This window comes from Clinocottus analis, unplaced genomic scaffold (assembly GCF_023055335.1).
Source record: "Clinocottus analis isolate CAN_PGR_092001 unplaced genomic scaffold, fCliAna1.0.p SCAF_13, whole genome shotgun sequence".
In the NCBI taxonomy this organism is placed as follows: Eukaryota; Metazoa; Chordata; class Actinopteri; order Perciformes; family Cottidae; genus Clinocottus; species Clinocottus analis.
This window is the reverse complement of record NW_027175854.1, coordinates 17,876,863-17,897,372: the sequence shown is the minus strand read 5'-3', so window position 1 is coordinate 17,897,372 and position 20,510 is coordinate 17,876,863. Positions and strand designations below refer to the sequence as shown.

Sequence of the window (20,510 nt, the reverse complement as noted above, 5' to 3'; positions counted from 1 at the left end):
TGACGCGACTCTCTCTATATACGGCTCTGCGCGTCGGCAGTCTGGTCCGTCTGCCCGCAGCTTTTTCTTCTTCTTCGTCTCCTTTTTTATTTTTTTCCTTCCCAGCTTGTTGCGAAAACGGATGTGAGCGTGAGTGCTGTAACAGGCCCGCGTCTGAGCAGCCAGACGGACGGTCCACATTTCAACAGAAAGACCAACGATCGGCCGAGACAAAAAAAACCGGGGTAAACGCCTTTCGATACACCTAAAGACGGGGTTTTACTGCCAAAAAACACGTCACGTTCACGCGCTCGTGTCTTGTTCGCAGTCAAATCCTCTCCGCCTCTCTCTTTCTGTGTGAGTGTGTGTGTGTGTGTTAGCTAAAATGTTATGTCTTTATCCGCAGCAGCAGCAGCAGCAGCAAGATGGAGTGTGAGTGGAAGCCAGACGAGCAGGGACTCCAACAGATTTTACAGCTGCTGAAAGAGTCCCAGTCGCCGGACACGTCCACACAGAGATCCGTCCAGCAAGTATCCTTCCCCCCCCTCCGAGCCCCGAGGGGTCGTGAGTCGTGATCCGTGTTTCTCGCTGGTTGTTCATACGTGTCAGAGCTTGACTGCTTGGTGCTTTTTTTGTCGCTCATGAATTAATCATGACGGGTTATTTATAGCATTGGAGATCAGTGTATTTTGCCGGGGTTGATATGACGTCTATACACGTCTGGTGACGGCTTTCGATCCAGGAGTTAGTCGCCCCCATAGTCACCCTCACCCTCCCTTTGCGTTAGCAGCAGCAGCAGAGCAACAACATCCCGCTGTATGTCAACCACAACCTATCACGAAATATGCAGTTACACTCGGATATTATATATAATTTGTTGCATAATGCATTGTCTCCTAAATCAAGCAGACACTGTGCATTATAATAATGATGTAATGGTGATTGTATTGATCGTGATAGCTACAAATCAATCACAACAACGGTCTCCCGAAGAAAATGTCAGGGCGTTGACACTAAACTCAATTTAATGTGCACTGTATAGCCAAACAATACACATTTGACTTGAGGTCTTTTTAATCTGTACACGTATGACATCCTCTGTACCCAGAACATCACCAGGATTAATTAATCCATCCAGAAGGAGAGAGAAGAGGAGCTCAGTGTATCCTAAGATCTCGGGGCTAGACCAGGACAAACCTGAGCCAGGCCTAACTATAAGCGCTATCAAAGAGGAAAGTCTAAGGCCTAGTCTTACATGTTGTGACTGTGTGAAGCTATTTCCATAGAAGAGGAGGCTCTGATGTTGACTATGATGTACACGCTTTATAATGTCGGGGTTTTCATGAATGCACCGGGGTCCAAAAATGTGCAATTCTCTCGTCTGTGTGACATTTAAAATGCACAGTAAATCTGTCACCCGGCACGCGTTTGTATTGCAGGACAGCTCATGTGACCGGCTGCACGCTGCCGGCCCTCACGTCTTTTGTCTGGTTGCATGCTGATCCTAAATGGTTCGCTTATGCAACGCTTCATATGCACTGCATCATTAACTCATAGATGACCTGCTGCTATAGCCTTAGATACGCCATCTGTCTGGGTACTTACAGCGTTCACTACCCGAGTATGAAACATTTCTGACACCCACTCCCCTCACGCATACACACCGTAATACTGTTACTTGACCACATGAACGGCTGCCATTTCCACATATCTTCAGGTGAAAATAACCTGCCCCCATCTGTTAATGTCATGTAATAGATTGCTGTGCTAATATGCTCCTAACCTTTTAGCATGCTATTTCCAGTTAGCACCTTGTCTTCCTCAACCACTGTTCCCAGAGACTTGAGCAGCTGAACCAGTATCCAGACTTTAACAACTATTTGATATTCGTGTTGACCAAGTTAAAATCGGAAGGTAAGCCCTCGTCCGTCTGTTTCAGTGTGTGGTTTTGTGTTGCGATCCTAGAGAACATCAGACATGTCACTTTTATGTAACTGCTGAGAGACGGGTCTGTTTGGCCGTGACTCGGCCGACCCGATGGCTTTTTTTTTTTTTTTTCGACGGAGATGATGTGGCACTCTGAATATGGGTCACTCTAATTTTAAACCTTGTCCCTGGCACCACTCAACTCTTGACTTGGCCGCCTGCGCAGCCGATGACCGAAATGTTAAGTGGTGTTAAGACATTTTAGGATGCTGTCGCCCTGTTGTTCCTAGACGTCAACGCGACACACGTTTAGAAATGAGTAGAATAAATATAAAGTCCAGTTATCAGTTGGTTGCTTATTTACACAATGTTTTAATTGTGTTTTTCTTCACACGCTGTCTTTCCTCCACCCCCAAGATGAACCCACGCGCTCCCTGAGTGGGCTGATACTGAAGAACAACGTGAAAGCCCATTACCAGAACTTCCCTAATGGCGTGTCTGATTTCATCAAGGGAGAGTGCCTCCAAAACATCGGAGACTCCTCTCCCCTCATCCGGGCCACCGTGGGTAAGTGGAATGTGATTCTGCAATAATTGAACACTCATCGTATCTCGCATGCGCACATCTACGAAAGGGAAAGCATCCACCCCGGTGCTGTAGCGTGGGACTGTTGGAAGAAGATTATCTGGGGTGGAGCTTGCGTTATTTGACCCTCGTGGTTCTCTGTAGATTAGTTTTTTTGCTGCCACACAACACTGATGATTTGTGAAATGTCAATTATTTGCAAGAGTCATAGACAAAGAAGGTTAAAGGAGTATGAGTAGACCAATTCATCGTAAATACTAAATCACTTCCGGCTGATATTGAACATCAGATATTGACGTACATAGAAGTTGAGATGTTTTGTAGGACAGGAGTAGCACTGTTGGCCTCATGTGCAGGGCATTGAACACATCACCTCGTGTATTAAGACACAGACATTCAACTTAAAGCTTTTTATTTGCTATAATGTACTCCGTGACGATGCTAACTGCATGCATATTAATGTGTACCCTTGATAGTCTGCATTGGAGAGATTCTTTATATTTATTTATCAGCTGTAGCTGCACCAGCGTAACTAATAGTGCATTTGTCCTCTCAACAGGTATCCTCATCACCACCATCGCCTCCAAGGGAGAGCTACAAAACTGGCCGGGGCTTTTACCCAAACTCTGCGTGCTGTTGGATTCGGAGGACTACAACACGTGTGAGGTGAGGATGAAACACAGGAGATGCATTGCGGTCGTCCGCTCATCCGTCAGCAGACACTTCACATGTACGTTTTAATCATTACGCTGTGCTGATGACGGCAGAAAAAGCATGTTGTCGCTCGTCTACGATGTAGTGCTCGTCTACGTCGTAGAACAGACCATAAAAATCATTTTTACAAGGTCACTTGCAGAGAGCAGGATGTGTGAGCAATGGCAACGGAGCGAATGAGAGGAACCACGAGCGTAAAACTGAGATTTTGGATTATATCTGACAACTCGGTTAGCATTAAATATGGAAATATTTTTTTCAGTCTGCAGGGAACTGTCAGGATTTGTGCCCATGCTAAAATTAAACATGTTCGACACACACACACAGTTTAATCTGCGGGTATTGGACCAGTCATGAAATCCAGTGTGGCAAAGCTGGTATCTGCATGGCCGTATGCACGTGTGTGGTCATGTACGGCACTCTTCTGGCTATCAGAAGGCCTGTCTGGGTGCACAGCACTGCCCGTTTGCTTGTTTGTTTATCCATTTGTTGTGTGGAAGGGAAGAGAGCCGGGTCAGCTATAAAGCAGCATCTGGATCGCTTCCTGCTGGCCAGATGAGCTAAAAGCAGTCGCACAGCTGGAGCAGCAGCCACAACTGCAGATTATTCAACATGGAATCATTTATTCTCGTTCTATCCTTTTTTTTTTTTTACCAGAAAACATTTATGTCCCCCATTTTCTGACTTGGCGCACATCATGAACCCAGAAAAACCTTTTTAATGTCAGCAAAAACAATGCAGGGTGGCTCTTGCTTTACATTTTTCGTCCTTTATTATCCAGTTATTTGCATTCATTTGCTTGCCGTCAGTTCTTGTTTGCGCGCTGCACGTCGTGGCCTCTCGGTCGTATCAGCTCCAGTAAACGCATGGATGAGGTGGATGAACGCTCCGGCGCAGCAGCCGGTGAAATCACAACCCAGAAGCTGGTAGCGGAGGCCGCGCCCATACTTCTGCTCGCATAAACGCCATTAATATGCCGTTAGCTGCGTGTGCCTGTGACATCATTCACAGCAGGGGAAGGTGGATGCGTTACATCGGAGAACAAGCGCCAATTAGGCGTCATGTTGCCGTGTAACTGCAGCGGCGTGGAAGGACAGGAACATGTGATGACTCACCGGCAGGAATGTGTCTCACTGTGCTCTTTAATTTAAGGAAGGAGATGTGACAGAAAATAAATGTCTCTCCTGGTGGCACCACGGCCGGCTTCTCTCTCTCTCTCTCTCTCTCGCTCCATAAAGCTCGTTCAGAAGCTGAGATTTAGGTCAGCTATTTACCGCAGAGGATCTTGAAGTGTGTGTGTGTGTGTGTGTGTGTGTGTGTGTGTGTGTGTGTGTGTGTGTGTGTGTGTATGTACAAGGCTTAACACTCAACAGCGACCAAATGCAGAGACTCCTCATAAGGCTCCCTATGATTTTGAAAAGCAGCTTGGAGGCAGGAAAGCTTCTTAATGTCTGATGTTGACGATGGTTAAGTTAGTGCTGGATGAAAAAAAGGCTCTTCTAATCTTGTGATTAAAGCAAAAAACATATATTTAAATAGAGTTTGGGCTTTTCTGCCATCATGGTTGTTCGGTAAAGGTATTTTTTGGGGAATTTTTTACTTTTGCAGCTCGATGGAGCCACCGGTGTGGCTCTAAAAAAGGCAGAATTAATGTGTTTAATGTTTGGAGCATTGCTAATGGCACTCATTAAGTGTGAACTGATTTAAACTCGTACAAGAGTTGAGCTTCAAGATTGAACGCAGCGATCCACGTGAGCTCCAGCTTGTTTTTACAACGGAGGCTAATGTCGTTCGGCTTAGAAAACACGGAGCTACAGTCGTCTCACAAGGGGTCATGTTTTTTTACAAGGAAAGCTTGTGTTTCACGACACTGAACCTGCGACCTCGTGGCGTCGGTGTCAGGTGGAGCGTGGAGCCGAGTGTTGCAGCAACGCTCTCACAACCTGCTCCTCCACCTGCCGTGGCTCGCGTCGCACCTCTTTTCAAAAGGCCAAAAGTTAGTCCTTCCTAATTAAACACATTTCATTCATGAAAAATCAAATGCAGGTCCCTGCTGTCAGGATTTAAACGTCACGTAGACTCCGACTCCACAGCAGAGCTTGTAAAAGCACTGGAGACGTCTCCAAATACGTTATTTTTTAAGGTGTTGACTGTCGCCAGAGGCCGAGACGCTTAAATAATTCGCACCGTTTCTGCCACCGCCGCTTTGATATCTATTTTGGGAAGAGGTTTGGCGGCTGCCAGTGTTCGGTTTCAGAACAGCGTGCACTTTGTGGACGAGGAACGCGCGGCTGCACGCCGGCTTTGGGATATTTGACGGATAGATCATGTCCTCTTGTGTTGTGCGTCTACGCCGCATGTACACGAGACGATCGTCACACTGATGTCTGCTGACGGGCTAATGCAGGTTTCCTTTTAGCGAGCGCTTGCTCCTGGTGGGTAAACAATATCATAAAGAGCGCAGTCTAGACGTGCTCTTTATGATAAGTGCCACGAGGTAACATCTGTTGTTATTTGCTATAAACGTAAGTGATGTCGGGAGGAAAGATGGAGTCGGCTACATGGTGTAATTGGGGGGGCGTGTAGCTATTAACGTTGAGTAATGGGGTTTAGAGTTTACTATACGTTTGGCCTTATTGGGGAAACAAGCCATAATGACCTTTCAGCATATTGACGGCGGCTTTCTGGCAAGCAAAAAAACAAAAAAAAATTAAAAATCTCCTCCTTTAGCGCTCTCTTCTGTGTCCTAAACCCAGACCAGCAGAAGAGGCCGATACACTTTTATATTTGAATCATCCTTCATACAGTAACCTGCACGAGTCATTCATTCATTACATCATCCTTCATACAGTAACCTGCACTAGTCATTCATTCATTACATCATCACCGTCCTGTTTTCTTTGCAAACTTGTTGTAAAGCCATCGGTGACATTTCTCTTTTCCTCCGTCTCTGAACCGCGTTGCTGATATCGTAGCACGCTGCATCATCTCAAAGGGCTTTACAGACCCACAAGTCTGCGTAGAAAAAAAAAAGGAAATGACCTGTGATTGGTCAAATACTCCTGTCACAGGCTAGATTTTCTATAGCCTGAAAATAGAAAGGAGAGCAGAAGTGTAGTTTATCTCCCAGACTGCCTGACTGGAAGATTATTGTGGCATTTGTGTCTAGCTCAGCTTTAAGTCGGAGTATTTCATCTCATCATAGTAAAAAAGTCAATATATATACAACAAAGTCTTGTGTATTTCTGTAATATGCGACATATAATCACGCCCAGCTCCTCTCCTGGGTCTCATCAGCTGAACCAAAGCTCTGGTTTGTGGTCAGAGAGCAGCAGTTGTATGAAAAGCCCCGGTGGCAGCGCTGCAGCCCACACATGTGCTATAAAAAGGCCGGGAGCAGGTGTGCTGGATGCCGGGTGTCGTGTCGGCCGACGGCTTTATATAGGTTTGCCCGAGAGCAGTTTTACTGTTGTGATTAACGGCGGCTGCGAGGGATGAAGTTGATGAAGGCGCTTTGTCACCTCGGTGTACGGAGACGCTGAAGCGGCGAGCTGTTGAGTTGTGTAAATGCACACTTCTCTCTCTCTCTCTCTCTCCGGGCCGGCGTCCACCATGACTTACATTCTTGCGTTTAATGACTGTCCATCACGGGGCTGCAGGGGAGGGGTTACATTTTAGACGCTTCAGCGTCAGTGAAATGCCATTTCTTTGCCCTTCTCTGTTGACACACGCCCCACATGAAGTGTTGATGACATTGAGACGGGCCTACGGGTTTGAGTCCACACATTTTCACAGGGGATGAGTTTCATCTGAACGTTTCAGGGTATTACTTTCATTTCATTTCAGTGTGTTAAAGTGTCTCCGGAGCTGAAATCTGATGCTGCGGGAGCCATTCATTAATTTGACAGAACAAAACATAACGATGATGAAGTTCTGCTTTCCTGAACAGACGAAGAGAAGGTTTTGTGTTTGACATTAAAGCTCAAACGGAGTCAAAGTGGACGGATGTTTCCCTGATGGCACATCTGTAATGCTCAGATGTCGGCCATGTTATCTGCACAGAGATTTGTGTTGTTGCGGTTTTCATTCTTCCTTATGGACAAAAAGGTTTTCTTTGCAACCCTCTGTTGCATAATAACAATAAATTAACCTTGAATCTTTAATACCTTGAAGATGATTGTTTTATTCTGTCAAAAACTTTCACTGGTGCAGTATAAATACATTTCCTTTAACACTTGTTTATTCTGGCTGTACATATAATAGTACTATGGTGGATTATCTTTACTGTTACTATTATATTTATTACTTGTTTCTTATTTAATGTCTCTTGCTGCAATTTTCCCACTGTGAGACTAATAAAGGATTATCTTATCTTCATTCATATATATATATATATATATATATATATATATATATATATATATATATATATATATATATATATATATATATATATATATATATATATATATATATATATATATCTCTATCTCAAAGACATTCAGGATGCAGGGACATAAAATGGAGAAAAACAGCAAATGTGCAGATTCTAGTGTAACGATCTGTTTTTGCAGCAAAAAAAAGCAACAATAATTGTTCAATCAGCAGAATCAGAGTACATTAAATCTTGTGTTTGAGTATATTTTAGAATAAAAAGGAGTCCTGTTCATTTCCTTCACGACGCTGCGAGAGATGAAACTGTAGAAATCTGTATTTTCCTGAGGGAAACGTCTGCGTTGACCTTGGAAACGTTTCCCTCTGTGACCTTGACATCGGTCTCCTCTCCGTTGGTCTCATCGTCTCGCTTTCATCTCTTTCTGGCTCCTCCACGTTGTCATTGTGAGACGGTTCGCTGTCTGCCGTCTGAGGGGAACGCCGCCGCGCATTTCAGACGCCGCCGGTGTCGGCGCCGTTTCTTGTGTCGGCTCCTCGGGCTGCGACGGGGGAGGCTGCAGCGTGTTGTGAACATGCATACTAACCATGAGTCAAGCAGCCTGTATTAGGAGGTGTGTGTGTGTGTGTGTGTGTGTGTGTGTGTGTGTGTGTGTGTGTGTGTGTGTGTGTGTGTGTGTGTGTGTGTGTGTGTGTGTGTGTGTGTGTGTGTGGATAAATGTGACTGCTTGCCAACTGTTTGAAGGTTATTAGAGCAGAAGGGGAGGAATCCTTTTGAAGATGAGGGAGGAGGATGAACACATTTAAGATCTCTCTCTCTCTGTCTCTCTGTCTCTCTGTCTCTCTGTCTCTCTGTCTCTCTCTCTCTCTCTCTCTCTCTCTCTCTCTCTCTCTCTCTCTCTCTCTCTCTCTCTCTCTCTCTCTCTCTTTTCTGTGTGACGTCTTTTCTTTACGTAAACACATTAAGACCTGACGTGCACGTCGGAGATCCGATGGAATATGAACAGATATATTTGCCTGAATCCATTCCTCCTCCTCCTCCTCACACGGGCGTCTGTAGTGCAGTGGTTCTCAAACTGTGGGGCGCGACCCTCTAGTGGGGCGCGGAGGTATTACAGGTGGGGCGCGGGATTTAAGAATCCTTTATTAATCCAACAGTGGGGGGATTATTCTCTGCATGTCACCATCCTCAGTAATGAAGCAGCTTTGTGCTGCGGTGAAGCTCTGGGGCTTCAGTGCCTTGCTCAAGGACACTTCAACATGAAGCTATGGGGAGAAAACAGGGATCCAACCAGCTTCCTTGCTCATCTTTTTTGCACATGTATAACTTTATTTGCATGGTTTTAACAAAGTGATTGCACGTGTTATTAGTTTTTGTCAGATGGAGCGTTCTGGTTCACTTGAAAGGGACATTTTACATTTTCTTTAATCTATTAATTAAAATAGAAACACAGATGGAGGAGTCTCAAAAAGTTGGACCATTTGGCTCCCATGTTGTCGGGGCGGTGGAACATTTTGCGTCCTCCAAAGTGAAGTGTAACCGGCCTCCATGTAGGACTTCTCCATAACATTCACAACATGGTGGCTTCGTCCTTCAGGGAGCGTTCGGAGCGCTGCAGAAAATCTGCGAGGACTCTGCCGAGATCCTGGACAGCGACATTCTGGATCGTCCTCTGAACATCATGATCCCCAAGTTCCTGCAGTTCTTCAAGCACAGCAGCCCCAAGATAAGGTATCAGCGCCTTTCCATCCAAACCCTCCATTTTTATTGGTCGAACACGTTTCTCTCCGAGCGCATTGGCTCCTGCTTGACCGTCGGTTTGGAGGATTCAGAGCATTGCGATGAAAAGTGTTCATGAATTTATTTAACCTCGCTTACATATTGGCGGCAATTCGCAGTAGACAGCTGTTGAGAATCTTATTATTTGTTTAAATTAAAAGTATTTTTGGCGTTAATTATCTGGCTAATAATCGTGTTCAGTTATCGGAATCTATTGGGAAGGAAAAACATCTCTGTGTTTTTATAACGGCTGCTTTCTAATTATATGAATTACACTTTCAGAATGTATTGTTTTAAGAATACAAGATAAGATAATCCTTTATTAGTCCCTCAGTGGGGAAATTACAGGATTACAGCAGCACTGCTCACAGTAAATAAAGATAAAAATCAAGTAATATAAATAAACTGTAGAAAAAAATTAATTAAACAGTAAGAATGTTTAATATACAGATGGAACAACAAATAAAATAAGTAAGTGTGTATGAAGGTATTGCGCAATAAGTAAAAATGTGTATAAAATGCACTTTTAGAAACATGTTTTCCCTCTTATATTTCCTATTTATATCTGAACACACATCATCTACTTGTGAACATGTTTTGTGAGGCAGATTTCTTCGCGGATGTCTAAATGATCGTACAGTTGAAGTCTCCGTCTGAGGTCAACGGACTCGTGACGGATGAAAAGCGGCTGATCGGCGGCGCTGGAGCGGAGAGGACGCCGCGCTGCGTTCACAGCGTGGAGGCGTGTTTGCGTGTCTTAAGTTGTGGTTGTTGTGTTGCAGGTCTCACGCCATCGCCTGCGTTAACCAGTTCATCATCAGCAGGACTCAGGCGCTCATGATGCACATCGACCCGTTCATCGAGGCAAGTCGCTCACGTCTGTGTCGAAACGCTCGCAGACACGACTGAGTTTTACTTTATTTGGGTTTTTATGTAGTATTTCTTTCCCCTGGCCTTTGAAATTGCTTTTAAATTAGATTCTTAAAGCCTTGTATTTCTGCATGTGCTTTTCCTATTTAAAGCTTGAAAGGAGAGCTGCAGAGCGTTACCTTCAAATAAAGTGCAAGCTTAATTTAGTGCTCAGGGTAACATTTATATATAATATTGTAAAAAGAAGGAACAAAAATGTGTTTTTTATGGCAAAATGTACCATACTTAAACTTGAAACTAGGTTAAACTCTACAAAATATAAAGCAAAATACACTATAACATCTTGCTACCACAGTATTTATGTCACACAATGTGTTATATTACTGTGTTGACTTCATATTCACTCACTTTGTACTTTAGACACGGCGGTTGTTGTGCGTTTGTCGCCGTCGTAGCAGTTGTTTCACACTGTGCGTGTTAGCGTAGCGGCGTAGACGTTTGACCCCGACGTCGTTTCCTCCTTCGCAGAACCTGTTTGCTCTGGCGACAGACGAGGAGTCAGAAGTGAGGAAGAACGTGTGCAGAGCGCTCGTCATGCTGCTGGAGGTTCGCCTGGACCGCCTGCTGCCGCACATGCATAACATCATCGAGGTGAGAGCACGCACACACACCCCGCACAGACACACACACACACGGGCGTGAAAGACGAAGAGTAAATAGATGTATTACCAGGATAAGTGGTGATTTTGAATGAATTGATCCTGTGAACAAGTGTTGTCGATGCATTTTGTTCCTGAACGACACATCGACGAGCCGCTCTAATGCACGGGGCTCTATTGCGCGGGGCTCTATTGCGCGGGGCTCTATTGCGCGGGGCTCTATTGCACGGGGCTCTATTGCACGGGGCTCCATTGCACGGGGCTCTATTGCACGGGGCTCTATTGCACAGGGTGTCGTGTTCCTTATGATGAACATAGTCCATGCTATGAAGACTTAGGCGCCAAAAATACTGAAAATATTCCCCGACATCTTTCTCCTGCTTGAGTAAAGTTTGCAGTGCCCAGGGAGCCAACATAGAGCCAGCATTGTGTATATGTAATGTACAATTATGCAATAAATAATGCGACATGATAAATACTCGGCTGTAGATGTACAACATCGCTCAGGGATCAGTGATTAGCAGTGTTTTTGCTCTTTTCACAGGATGTTTTGATACTTAAAAATATAAAATATCACCCCTCACATTCTGTAACGATGCGTTCCCCGTGGACAGACGCACTTTCGTTACACTACTGATGTATTTATCTGCATTTTTTTTGGCTAAAACATTGTGTTTTTGTAAAATATGTATTTTAAAATCTCCTCGTTGTTTAAATCTCAGTACATGCTGCTGAGGACTCAAGACCAAGATGAAAACGTTGCCTTGGAAGCTTGTGAGTTCTGGCTCACGCTGGCGGAGCAGCCTGTGTGTAAGGAAGTGCTGTGTGGACACCTCTCCCAGTAAGAACACACACACACACACACAATACAAAGTCCAACACTGCATTGCAAGCTGTTGATTCATAGCAACCTTGACTGTATGCCGGTGAAGACCTTGCACTGGGATGATATTTGCGCTTCCTCGCCTCAAGGCGGCTGATTAAGAGTCCTGACTGTTGACCTCTGCTGTAACATCTTTCAACGCACTGTCGCGTGAAACTGCTCCCGCGGCACGAGTCCCCGTGTGAGTGATTGCCCGTGGGCTCCGACCCGTCCTTGCCCTCTGTTCTCATCCATGTCCCTGTGCCCCTCTGCTGCAGGCTCATTCCAGTGCTTGTCAACGGGATGAAGTACTCTGAGATTGACATAATCCTGCTCAAGGTCAGTTTATGTAGTATATTTGGTACCTGTAGTCAGGAGGATGAATTGCGCCATGACACTTACATCAATTGGGTGGTTTGTCTTGACATTTAAAACACAAAGATCAGCCGGCGTTGGTGTGACTGTGTACAACTTGCGTGACTTTGTTTCCTCCCCCGTCCGTCCGTCCCCAGGGTGACATCGAGGAAGACGAGGCCATACCGGACAACGAGCAGGACATCCGGCCGCGCTTCCATCGCTCCCGCACGGTCGCCCAGCAGCACGAGGGCGACGGCATCGAGGACGACGAGGACGAGGACGACGACCTGGATGACGACGACGACACCATCTCTGATTGGAACCTGCGTGAGTTCAGTTGCCTGATTTTTAAAAGAGATTGTCTCCAAAAGAAAAGCTAGGAAACGCAGCGTGGTATTGATCAGCTGTCCTCTCTTTGTGTCCGTACCTGTGACGTCTGTACGATGTGTGTCCGCACTCTTCTGTGTCCGTGTGTGCGTCTCTTTGCTGTTCACCAAACGTCAGGCAAGTGTTCGGCCGCGGCGTTGGACGTGTTGGCCAACGTGTTCAGGGACGATCTGCTGCTGCACCTTCTGCCCCTCCTCAAAGAGCTGCTCTTCCATCCCGAGTGGGTCGTCAAAGAGTCCGGCATCCTCGTGCTGGGGGCGATCGCTGAAGGTAAAAAGGGGGAAAGAGGAAGAAGTGGAGACGTGAGGCCTCCCCCCAATTTATGAAAGCATAACACATGACAGTCTCCGTCTGCAGGCTGCATGCAGGGCATGATCCCGTACCTGCCGGAGCTCATTCCCCACCTGGTGCAGTGTTTGTCCGACAAGAAGGCCCTGGTGCGCTCCATCACCTGTTGGACACTGAGCCGCTACGCCCACTGGGTCGTCAGCCAGCCTCCGGACACTTACCTGAAGCCGCTGATGACGGAGCTGCTCAAACGTATTCTGGACAGCAACAAGCGCGTGCAGGAGGCGGCGTGCAGGTGAGTCCTGATGGAACCTCATTTAGACTGGTGAAGCCCACGCTTTTTTTATCTCTGGTGTTGCCATCCGGCGCTCCGATTTCTTAAAGATCCCCTCCGCTTCAAAAGTGTGTTCTTGTATTTATGTCCTCTTAAAATTAGTACCAACACGTCCTAAAAAAACCTGGAAAGCGGTTGAACAAATCCTCAGTCATTGAAAACTAAATATGTCCAGCATGTTTAGCCCTTTAGCAGAGAATGAACCACTAGAGTTCACAACGGATAACAGAGAAAAGGCTGGAAAACACAACAAGTCACATGCAGGTTTTTAGCTCTGTGATTCCAGTCTGACCAGTAGTGATGGTTTCAACTGTGTTCTGGGTGAGAGAGGAAATGTCAATGTCTCTTGAAATGCAACGCTGCATCGTAACAGGAACAAGCAACGTCTAACTTTTGTAGCAGCATCTTAAATCTGCATTTGTATTTTACGATCAAGCGAGAGCTGATTTCATCGACCGGTTACAGCCGCAGACTGAACGTCTTTTAAATCGGACTCCCACAGAGAGGAACAGAAGAACAGTAAACACTGGTCCAGATCGTACAGATAGTCAGGTGGAGGAGTCTGATTAACTGAGTGGGAACCCGAATGATTTCTTACCTCGAGCTCGTCTCTCTGTTTAGTGCCTTTGCCACTTTGGAGGAGGAGGCGTGTACGGAGCTGGTGCCCTACCTGGCGTTCATCTTGGACACGCTGGTGTTCGCGTTCAACAAGTACCAGCACAAAAATCTGCTCATCCTTTACGACGCCATCGGGACACTCGCCGACTCGGTGGGGCATCACCTCAACAAACCGGTACGCAGAACAGAGATACGAATATAAACTAAGCACGCTGTTTACTCCTGCTTGTACGTTCTGATGTTCTACTAGAGAAGATAAACAAGCATCAACCAATCGGAAAGACTCATTTAATATGTGTTGTTCCTCAGGAATACATCCAGATGCTGATGCCTCCACTGATCCAGAAGTGGAACCAGTTGAAAGACGAAGACAAAGACCTCTTCCCGTTGTTAGAAGTGAGTCGCCCGTGCAAATCGTTTGGTTGACGGTCCCTTCCCCGATGAGAGCGGTGTGTAAATAGGTCGCTGACTCTCCCGCTTGCCTGCCTCCCTCAGTGTCTGTCGTCGGTGGCCACGGCCCTGCAGAGCGGCTTCCTGCCCTACTGTGAGCCCGTGTACCAGCGCTGCGTCAACCTGGTGCAGAAGACGCTCGCTCAAGCCATGGTGAGTGTGTACACACACACACACTCTCTCACTAAAGCTCACTGTGTTGGTTTTAAGGCCATATAATCTGTACATGGTGGTAATGGGCTCTTTTCATTCTCCGGCGTGTGGTAAGCGCTCGGTCACAAGACATTTAGGGCGGTTCCAGCTCCACGAGGCAGCAAGTTAAAGCCCAAGGGGCAAAAGGTTCATATCAGGTCTCTAATCTCTGGTGTGTTTGGGGCGTAACATGAATTCAAACAGACATCATCTCACATCCCTTTAGAAGTCAGCTTCACCCGGCACTATTTAAATGGATTCTGCATATTGGAGTGAGCCGTTTTCTTGAGTGAAAATGTTGTTTTTGAAAGTCTAAACACCAACAGATGTGGATTCAAAAAAGATTTCTTGGACTTTGAAACGCTCTGGAATAAATAATGTTTGGATCACACCAGTCTGAAACAATCCCACGCAGGACTCTAATTCTACGAATAATTTATTACTGATAATATTGCTGTCGCCAGATCTTTATCTGCCTCTGGATTATTGTCGTGTCATATTGTGTCTGTTCCATCAACGACTCCAGCGGACTGCATGTGAGCAAATGCCCCGATAACCTATTTAACTAAATCGCTGCTGGGTGTGCGCGTGTGTGTGTGTGTGTGTGTGTGTGTGTCACAGTGTACTTGTAGTGGAGTACACACACGCTGTGACCCCGCCTGTGTCTTACTATCTGAGCGATAAGCCTTTTTTAAACAGCAGGAAAATACTGTACTTTTGACCTTTTTAGACCTTGTGTTTGTCGAGCATCTGCTCGATCGCTTTTCTGCCGCCTCAACACAACAAGGCAGCAACAAAGCGCCTGGCCACGCCTACAAAGCGCCTGGCCACGCCTACAAAGCGGCGGCACACAGATGTGCACGAGTACATTTTCTCTTGACACGGCGTCGGGCGTGAAACATGACGACTCTGTCTTTGCTGTGAGTGTAAGATGGGGTTCAATGTGTTTCCAACCTGCTGCGCTGCCCCCTTGTGGCCAAGTAGAATAAATGAACAGGCATAACGTCACTATTCCTTTAATCTATAAAAGTGGATAGAACATGTAGCTTTAGGATAGAGAGCTGACTTCATAACTAGAAGGTTTTAAATGAATTATAATTTTTTTATCAATTCAATGATTCAATTCAACTCGCATCCTCTTCTCCACCGCTCGCCACTCTTCCAGCTTTATCAGTCGCAGCCGGACCAGTACGAAGCCCCCGACAAAGACTTCATGATCGTGGCGTTGGACCTGCTGAGCGGCCTGGCGGAGGGTTTGGGCGGCACCATCGAGGAGCTGGTGGCCCGCAGCAACATCCTCACCCTCATGTACCAGTGCATGCAGGTGAAGAAAGCGAATCACGCGACGCGCCGACCGGACGCGCCGATCAGGTAACTGGCGGTGTTGACTTTCTGCTGTCGTCTCTCTGACCGCTCAGGACAAGATGCCAGAGGTGCGCCAGAGCTCCTTTGCGCTGCTGGGGGATCTGACCAAGGCTTGTTTCCAGCACGTGAAGCCCTGCATCGGTACGTTCTCGGTTCACTCTCGCACGCCGTTTTGGAAACAAGTTGTTTGGCTAAATTGACCCGCTTTCCTTCTTCCAGCTGATTTTATGCCCATTCTGGGTACTAATTTAAACCCAGAGTTAATATCCGTGTGCAACAATGCAACATGGGCAATTGGAGAGATATCTATACAAATGGGTGAGTGCCTCCATTCCCACGAATTACGACCTGCAATATGTCGCAGCGGCCAGAGAGTAAACGTGCTTCTTTCCACCTGTTTTTCCCGCCGTCGCTCCGCCCGTAGGGTCTGAGATGCAGCCGTACATCGCCATGGTGCTGCACCAGCTGGTGGAGATCATTAACAGGCCAAATACCCCAAAGACTCTCCTGGAGAACACAGGTACCACTCGGTGGCAGCGCTGAGCCAGCCAGCCAGGTCGCCACACACACACACACACACACACACACACACACAGAGAGGTGCTCAGACACACGCAGGGCCATTCAGCCAGGGAGACACACACACTCTTTTTTAAATCTAAAGCATCCGTCTGGAGCCCGTGGGCCTTACAGGTTTAGCTGGTTTCACCAAAAGTATGCAAAATATTTCAGCTAAATGATTCCTGCAAGTGGAAAATTCTTTAAATTCTTGAAGCTCGACTCAGGGCGAGCCGCGTAAGAACCCAGTGTAGGGATTAAGTAATGTGGACTGACGTCAGTAGGACGCAGGAGCCGTGTGAGTTAGTTGGATAGGTCGATAGGTTAGATAGGTGAGATCACAGCCGTGACCACGAGACAGACATTTTCTGAACACTCAAACAATAACTAAACACAAACCATTGAGAGAACACCGAATCCGACTAAAATGTAGGGCACCTAGCTTAGATTTTTCTTTTTTTTTTTAAAGAAAAGGTTACACTGCTCTTGTTGTTTCCAAATTTTATTTTGAAAATCCCGATTTGATCTCATCAAAAAAAAAGATGCTTTCAAGGGTGAAGTGTAACCTTAAACAAATCAACTCTAGGGACTCTGTAGATGTGTTCCTGTTTGTTTGCTGTCAGTTTATTTGTTGCTTTAATTTACTGTTCTCTAAATGTGGATGCATATCTGCCAATAGATGTTAAATGTTGTTAAGAATGGCCAACGTTTGATGCAGGATACACGCTACGTTACAAAACTCTGTTCCCGTTCGCATCTGGAAACAATTTTTCACCCTTTTTTGTCGTGGTTTCAACGCTTGATTGAAAACACGACACGGACGCGGGACACGTCGACCAGGTCGAGATGTTTTCGGCCCGCGTGTCGATCGTAACGCCGCCGATAGATTCCAGTTTATATCGCTGGAGCTAAATTTGAACGTGCAGCCGCGTAACGCCACCGTCGGCTGCAGGTGGGAGCGGCTGCAGCGGGCGAGCGTCCACCAGCTTATCCTGCACTGAACTTTATTCTGAAGAGCATACCATCTGCTTTCTGCATGTGTCATTGGACTGTTCATAAATGCCTGTTTGTTAATGAGAATGTTGCATAGTTTTGTGTCTCTTAAACTTAGGTCCTCCCTCCTCTGTGCCTCATAAGAAACCTGCTGTGCTGGATACTAGTCTCCCTCCATGTAGTTGGCTTGGAGTAATCTGTCATTTTTCCTTTTTTTATTTCAAAAGAACAACAAAAAAAAGAAACATTTCTGTTTTGTTATGGAAAAAATAACATTTGTGAGTTTAAGGGAGACATCTCTTGTTTATGCTAGCCACATGCTACACGTTAGCTCGCCTGTGTCTTTGCATTGAGAGCCACATTTCAAACCAAAGCTAACTTTTAAATCACTTTCCTTACAGAATTGATTAGCTTTTTGTTCTCCGATCCATATGATTTGTGAAAGCAGATGCCATTGTTTGCCTTTTTCTATGAATGTCCTGTCAAAGTTGTCAATGTGTTCTCCCTTAAACGTGTTGTATGTTTTTTTTATAGAGTGTCATATTTTACATTCCTCCCCGTGACTGGAGGGGCTCGTAATAATCAACACTAGTGAAATCTTCTGTTTATTATCATACACAGATTCTGTTGATTTATGTCTCTGAGTTGTTTGTTTTTTCTTTATTTTTCTCCTCCCCCTCCTCATTGCTCATGTCTTGGTTGGCGTTTGGTGGTGTGTAACCGTGATTGCGTTACCTTAGCAATAACAATTGGCCGTCTTGGTTACGTTTGTCCTCAAGAGGTGGCACCCATGCTACAGCAGTTTATAAGACCCTGGTGTGTATTATTCAATCTTTTATTTAATTCATCTCCTCTCTTCCTATCTCCTCTCCTGTCTCCTGTTGCTCTCCTCTCTCTCTTTCTCAAAAGAAGTCTTTTCAGTTGTTTCCTTTATTCTTTTTCTTATCAGTTTGTAATCATTGCCAGCCATGTGACTAACCCTGTCCTCTTTTAGGTCCTACTTTCTTTTCTTTTTGCCTCAGTAGCACCTTCATGTATTATACATTGTTTAATTTCTAGTTGTTTTTTTTGTCATTTGTTAACTGTCGCTAACCTAAAAGATGCATGGGATCAGATTTGGTTCAGCAGCAGAGAAAGGAAGCAGTCTTAGCTGCTAGAGAGCTTTAACTCCTAGATCCCTTTCTCAGGCCGTAGTCACCCAGCTGCATGCGCCTGTCCCAAAAATAAAGAACCCCAACCTTCAAAAAGTAATGTTATTATCAAGGTGCTATAGATATAATTTTCAAGGTTTCTTAGAAACGCACTGCGGAGCTACTCAAGCTCAAAGTAGCCTGTTAAAGTAAAAATGTCTTATTTTGTTTGATTTTAATCAGTTTTGTGTGCATGCTTGACTTGCTGTGCTTATCTTTAGGTCATGACATACACACATGGATGTAGACAACCAGTATTATTATAACAATAACAATAATAAAACACCTAAACATTACGTCTGCATTACAGATTGAAATAAGCTATATTTGTATTGTATTTTCTCACAGACATAACGTTATGTAGGTATTTGCAGTACTCATGCATAGTGGCGTTCAAAGTGATCTAATCTTTGTGGTTTGTTGATATGTCTGATGTTACATGTGGCCGTCCCTGTTGTCAGGTGCACCTCTCTACGCAACATAAGAGACAACGAGGAGAAAGACTCTGCGTTCAGAGGAATTTGCACGATGATCAGCGTGAACCCGGGAGGCGTCGTGCAGGTGAGCTCCAGCGAACGCCGCCGTGACGTTTCCCTGTTGAACTGTCGCCTCACCTCTCTCCTCTGGAACAGGACTTTATCTTCTTCTGCGACGCTGTGGCCTCCTGGGTAAATCCAAAGGAAGATCTCAGAGACATGTTCTACAAGGTAAAGGCGGAGGTTTTGCCCCCCCCCCTCCACCTCCCTACCCTCCCCCTTCACAAGATCTATTTTGAAATGCAGCGTTTCATTCCTGCGCGGCGTGAACTTCCCCTGGTGTTTGATTTCAGATCCTTCACGGGTTCAAGAACCAGGTGGGCGAGGAAAACTGGAGGCGCTTCTCGGATCAGTTCCCCATGCCGCTGAAGGAGCGGCTGGCGACCTTTTACGGCGTGTAACTGTTTCCACGGCGGTGTGCCTCGTCGCTGGGGTCAGTGTTCGGCGATGTCAGAGTTTGAGGCGGACGCGACTTGTTCTGTGTTACTGACTCGGGCCTCTCTCTCTCTCTCTCTCTTTCTCTCTGTGCAGGTCATTCACTACGGGAGACACTACAGGGAACCTCTTTTACCCGGGAACATGTGACCCTTTGCTGGGGGGAAGGGTCCGCCTGCTGAGGGGAGGGACGGGGGGGTGCGGACCCCTCCCCGACCTGGAGGACGGGGTGGGAGGGAGGCGGTAGCTGCAGTGCCCAGTGCCCCCATGCACAGGCAAGGGGGTGGGGGGGAGGGAGGGGAAGGGACTGCCAGAACAACCTTATCATGGGAGGAACATTCATGTCATCACACCTCAATCACAAGTAATGAAACCGATCGCCATTTATTCCCCAAAAACGTCCCCTTTTTAAAAAAAAATGTCCCCGTCACCTGAACTACTGAGAAGAGACGTCTTTGCAGAAATCTGTGAAGCTTTTGCTCTTTTAGATTTTAGACCGAGGAGGAGTTTGCACATTAAAAGGTGCAGAAAACAGCCTTCAGAGCCAGATATACGTCAGATAAATGCTGTGTGGTAGATCTCAACACGACTGACCTGCAGAGGAGAGGACTGTCCATTTAAAATGCAGTTAAGTTGATGGTTCATCAAGGAGTATTACTCTCTCATTAAAAAGATAGCTTGAAGCTAAAGGAATAGCATGAGAGCATCGTATTGGATCAGACTCCTAATTGTAGAATGCTGCATATCACCGAGAATAAGTTATAGTTTCTCTTCTTTTCCGTGTTTCTTTCCTCCATCGGGGCAGAAGCTGGTGACCTCGTGCTCTCCAGTGACACGATTGTCGTTTTCGGAGCAGCTTTTCTGGGAATAGGTAGCATGCTTGTGTCATTGTGAAGAGCTGTGCAACATTAGTGGTGTGCGTTGCGTCGGGCGGCCGTCATCGTCCCGTGATGAGGTTCTTCTTCGACCTCGTAGTTTTTACCTATTTACTCTTTGTTTGGTTTTCTCGACCTGACAAATCGCGGCGCTCAGCCGTAAGC

The 20,510-nt window shown here is 46.0% G+C and overlaps 1 protein-coding gene across 3 annotated transcripts; it reads left to right on the top strand.

The window, feature by feature from the left end:
* The first annotated feature begins 48 nt into the window (after nucleotides 1-48).
* Nucleotides 49-19,655, top strand: tnpo1 (transportin 1). Of its 3 annotated transcripts, none has more exons than XM_068573931.1 (25): nucleotides 49-224; nucleotides 389-509; nucleotides 1,818-1,893; nucleotides 2,323-2,472; nucleotides 3,050-3,156; nucleotides 9,195-9,328; nucleotides 10,159-10,240; nucleotides 10,775-10,897; nucleotides 11,628-11,746; nucleotides 12,046-12,106; nucleotides 12,280-12,451; nucleotides 12,629-12,781; nucleotides 12,869-13,094; nucleotides 13,755-13,926; nucleotides 14,061-14,147; nucleotides 14,247-14,354; nucleotides 15,559-15,717; nucleotides 15,812-15,899; nucleotides 15,978-16,076; nucleotides 16,183-16,278; nucleotides 18,050-18,125; nucleotides 18,961-19,060; nucleotides 19,132-19,206; nucleotides 19,329-19,468; nucleotides 19,567-19,655. In XM_068573931.1, exons 2-24 carry the CDS (start codon nucleotides 405-407, stop codon nucleotides 19,434-19,436), a joined length of 2,676 nt encoding a protein of 891 aa, XP_068430032.1. In that variant the 5' UTR covers nucleotides 49-224; nucleotides 389-404; the 3' UTR covers nucleotides 19,437-19,468; nucleotides 19,567-19,655. The 3 variants fall into 3 exon arrangements, 2 of the variants coding, with proteins under 2 accessions (XP_068430032.1, XP_068430031.1); XM_068573930.1 differs by having other exon boundaries at nucleotides 109-224; nucleotides 392-509; XR_011077360.1 differs by lacking the exons at nucleotides 18,050-18,125; nucleotides 19,329-19,468; nucleotides 19,567-19,655 and having other exon boundaries at nucleotides 100-224.
* The last annotated feature ends 855 nt before the right edge of the window (nucleotides 19,656-20,510 follow it).

Bases quoted from the DNA above. Each gene is read 5' to 3' on its own strand.
- tnpo1 (XM_068573931.1), top strand. From the start codon at position 405: ATGGAGTGTGAGTGGAAGCCAGACGAGCAGGGACTCCAACAGATTTTA. The intron at 2,473-3,049 runs GTAAGTGGAATG...TCCTCTCAACAG, and splicing joins CCTCATCCGGGCCACCGTGG to GTATCCTCATCACCACCATC. The intron at 18,126-18,960 runs GTGTGTATTATT...CCCTGTTGTCAG, and splicing joins CAGCAGTTTATAAGACCCTG to GTGCACCTCTCTACGCAACA.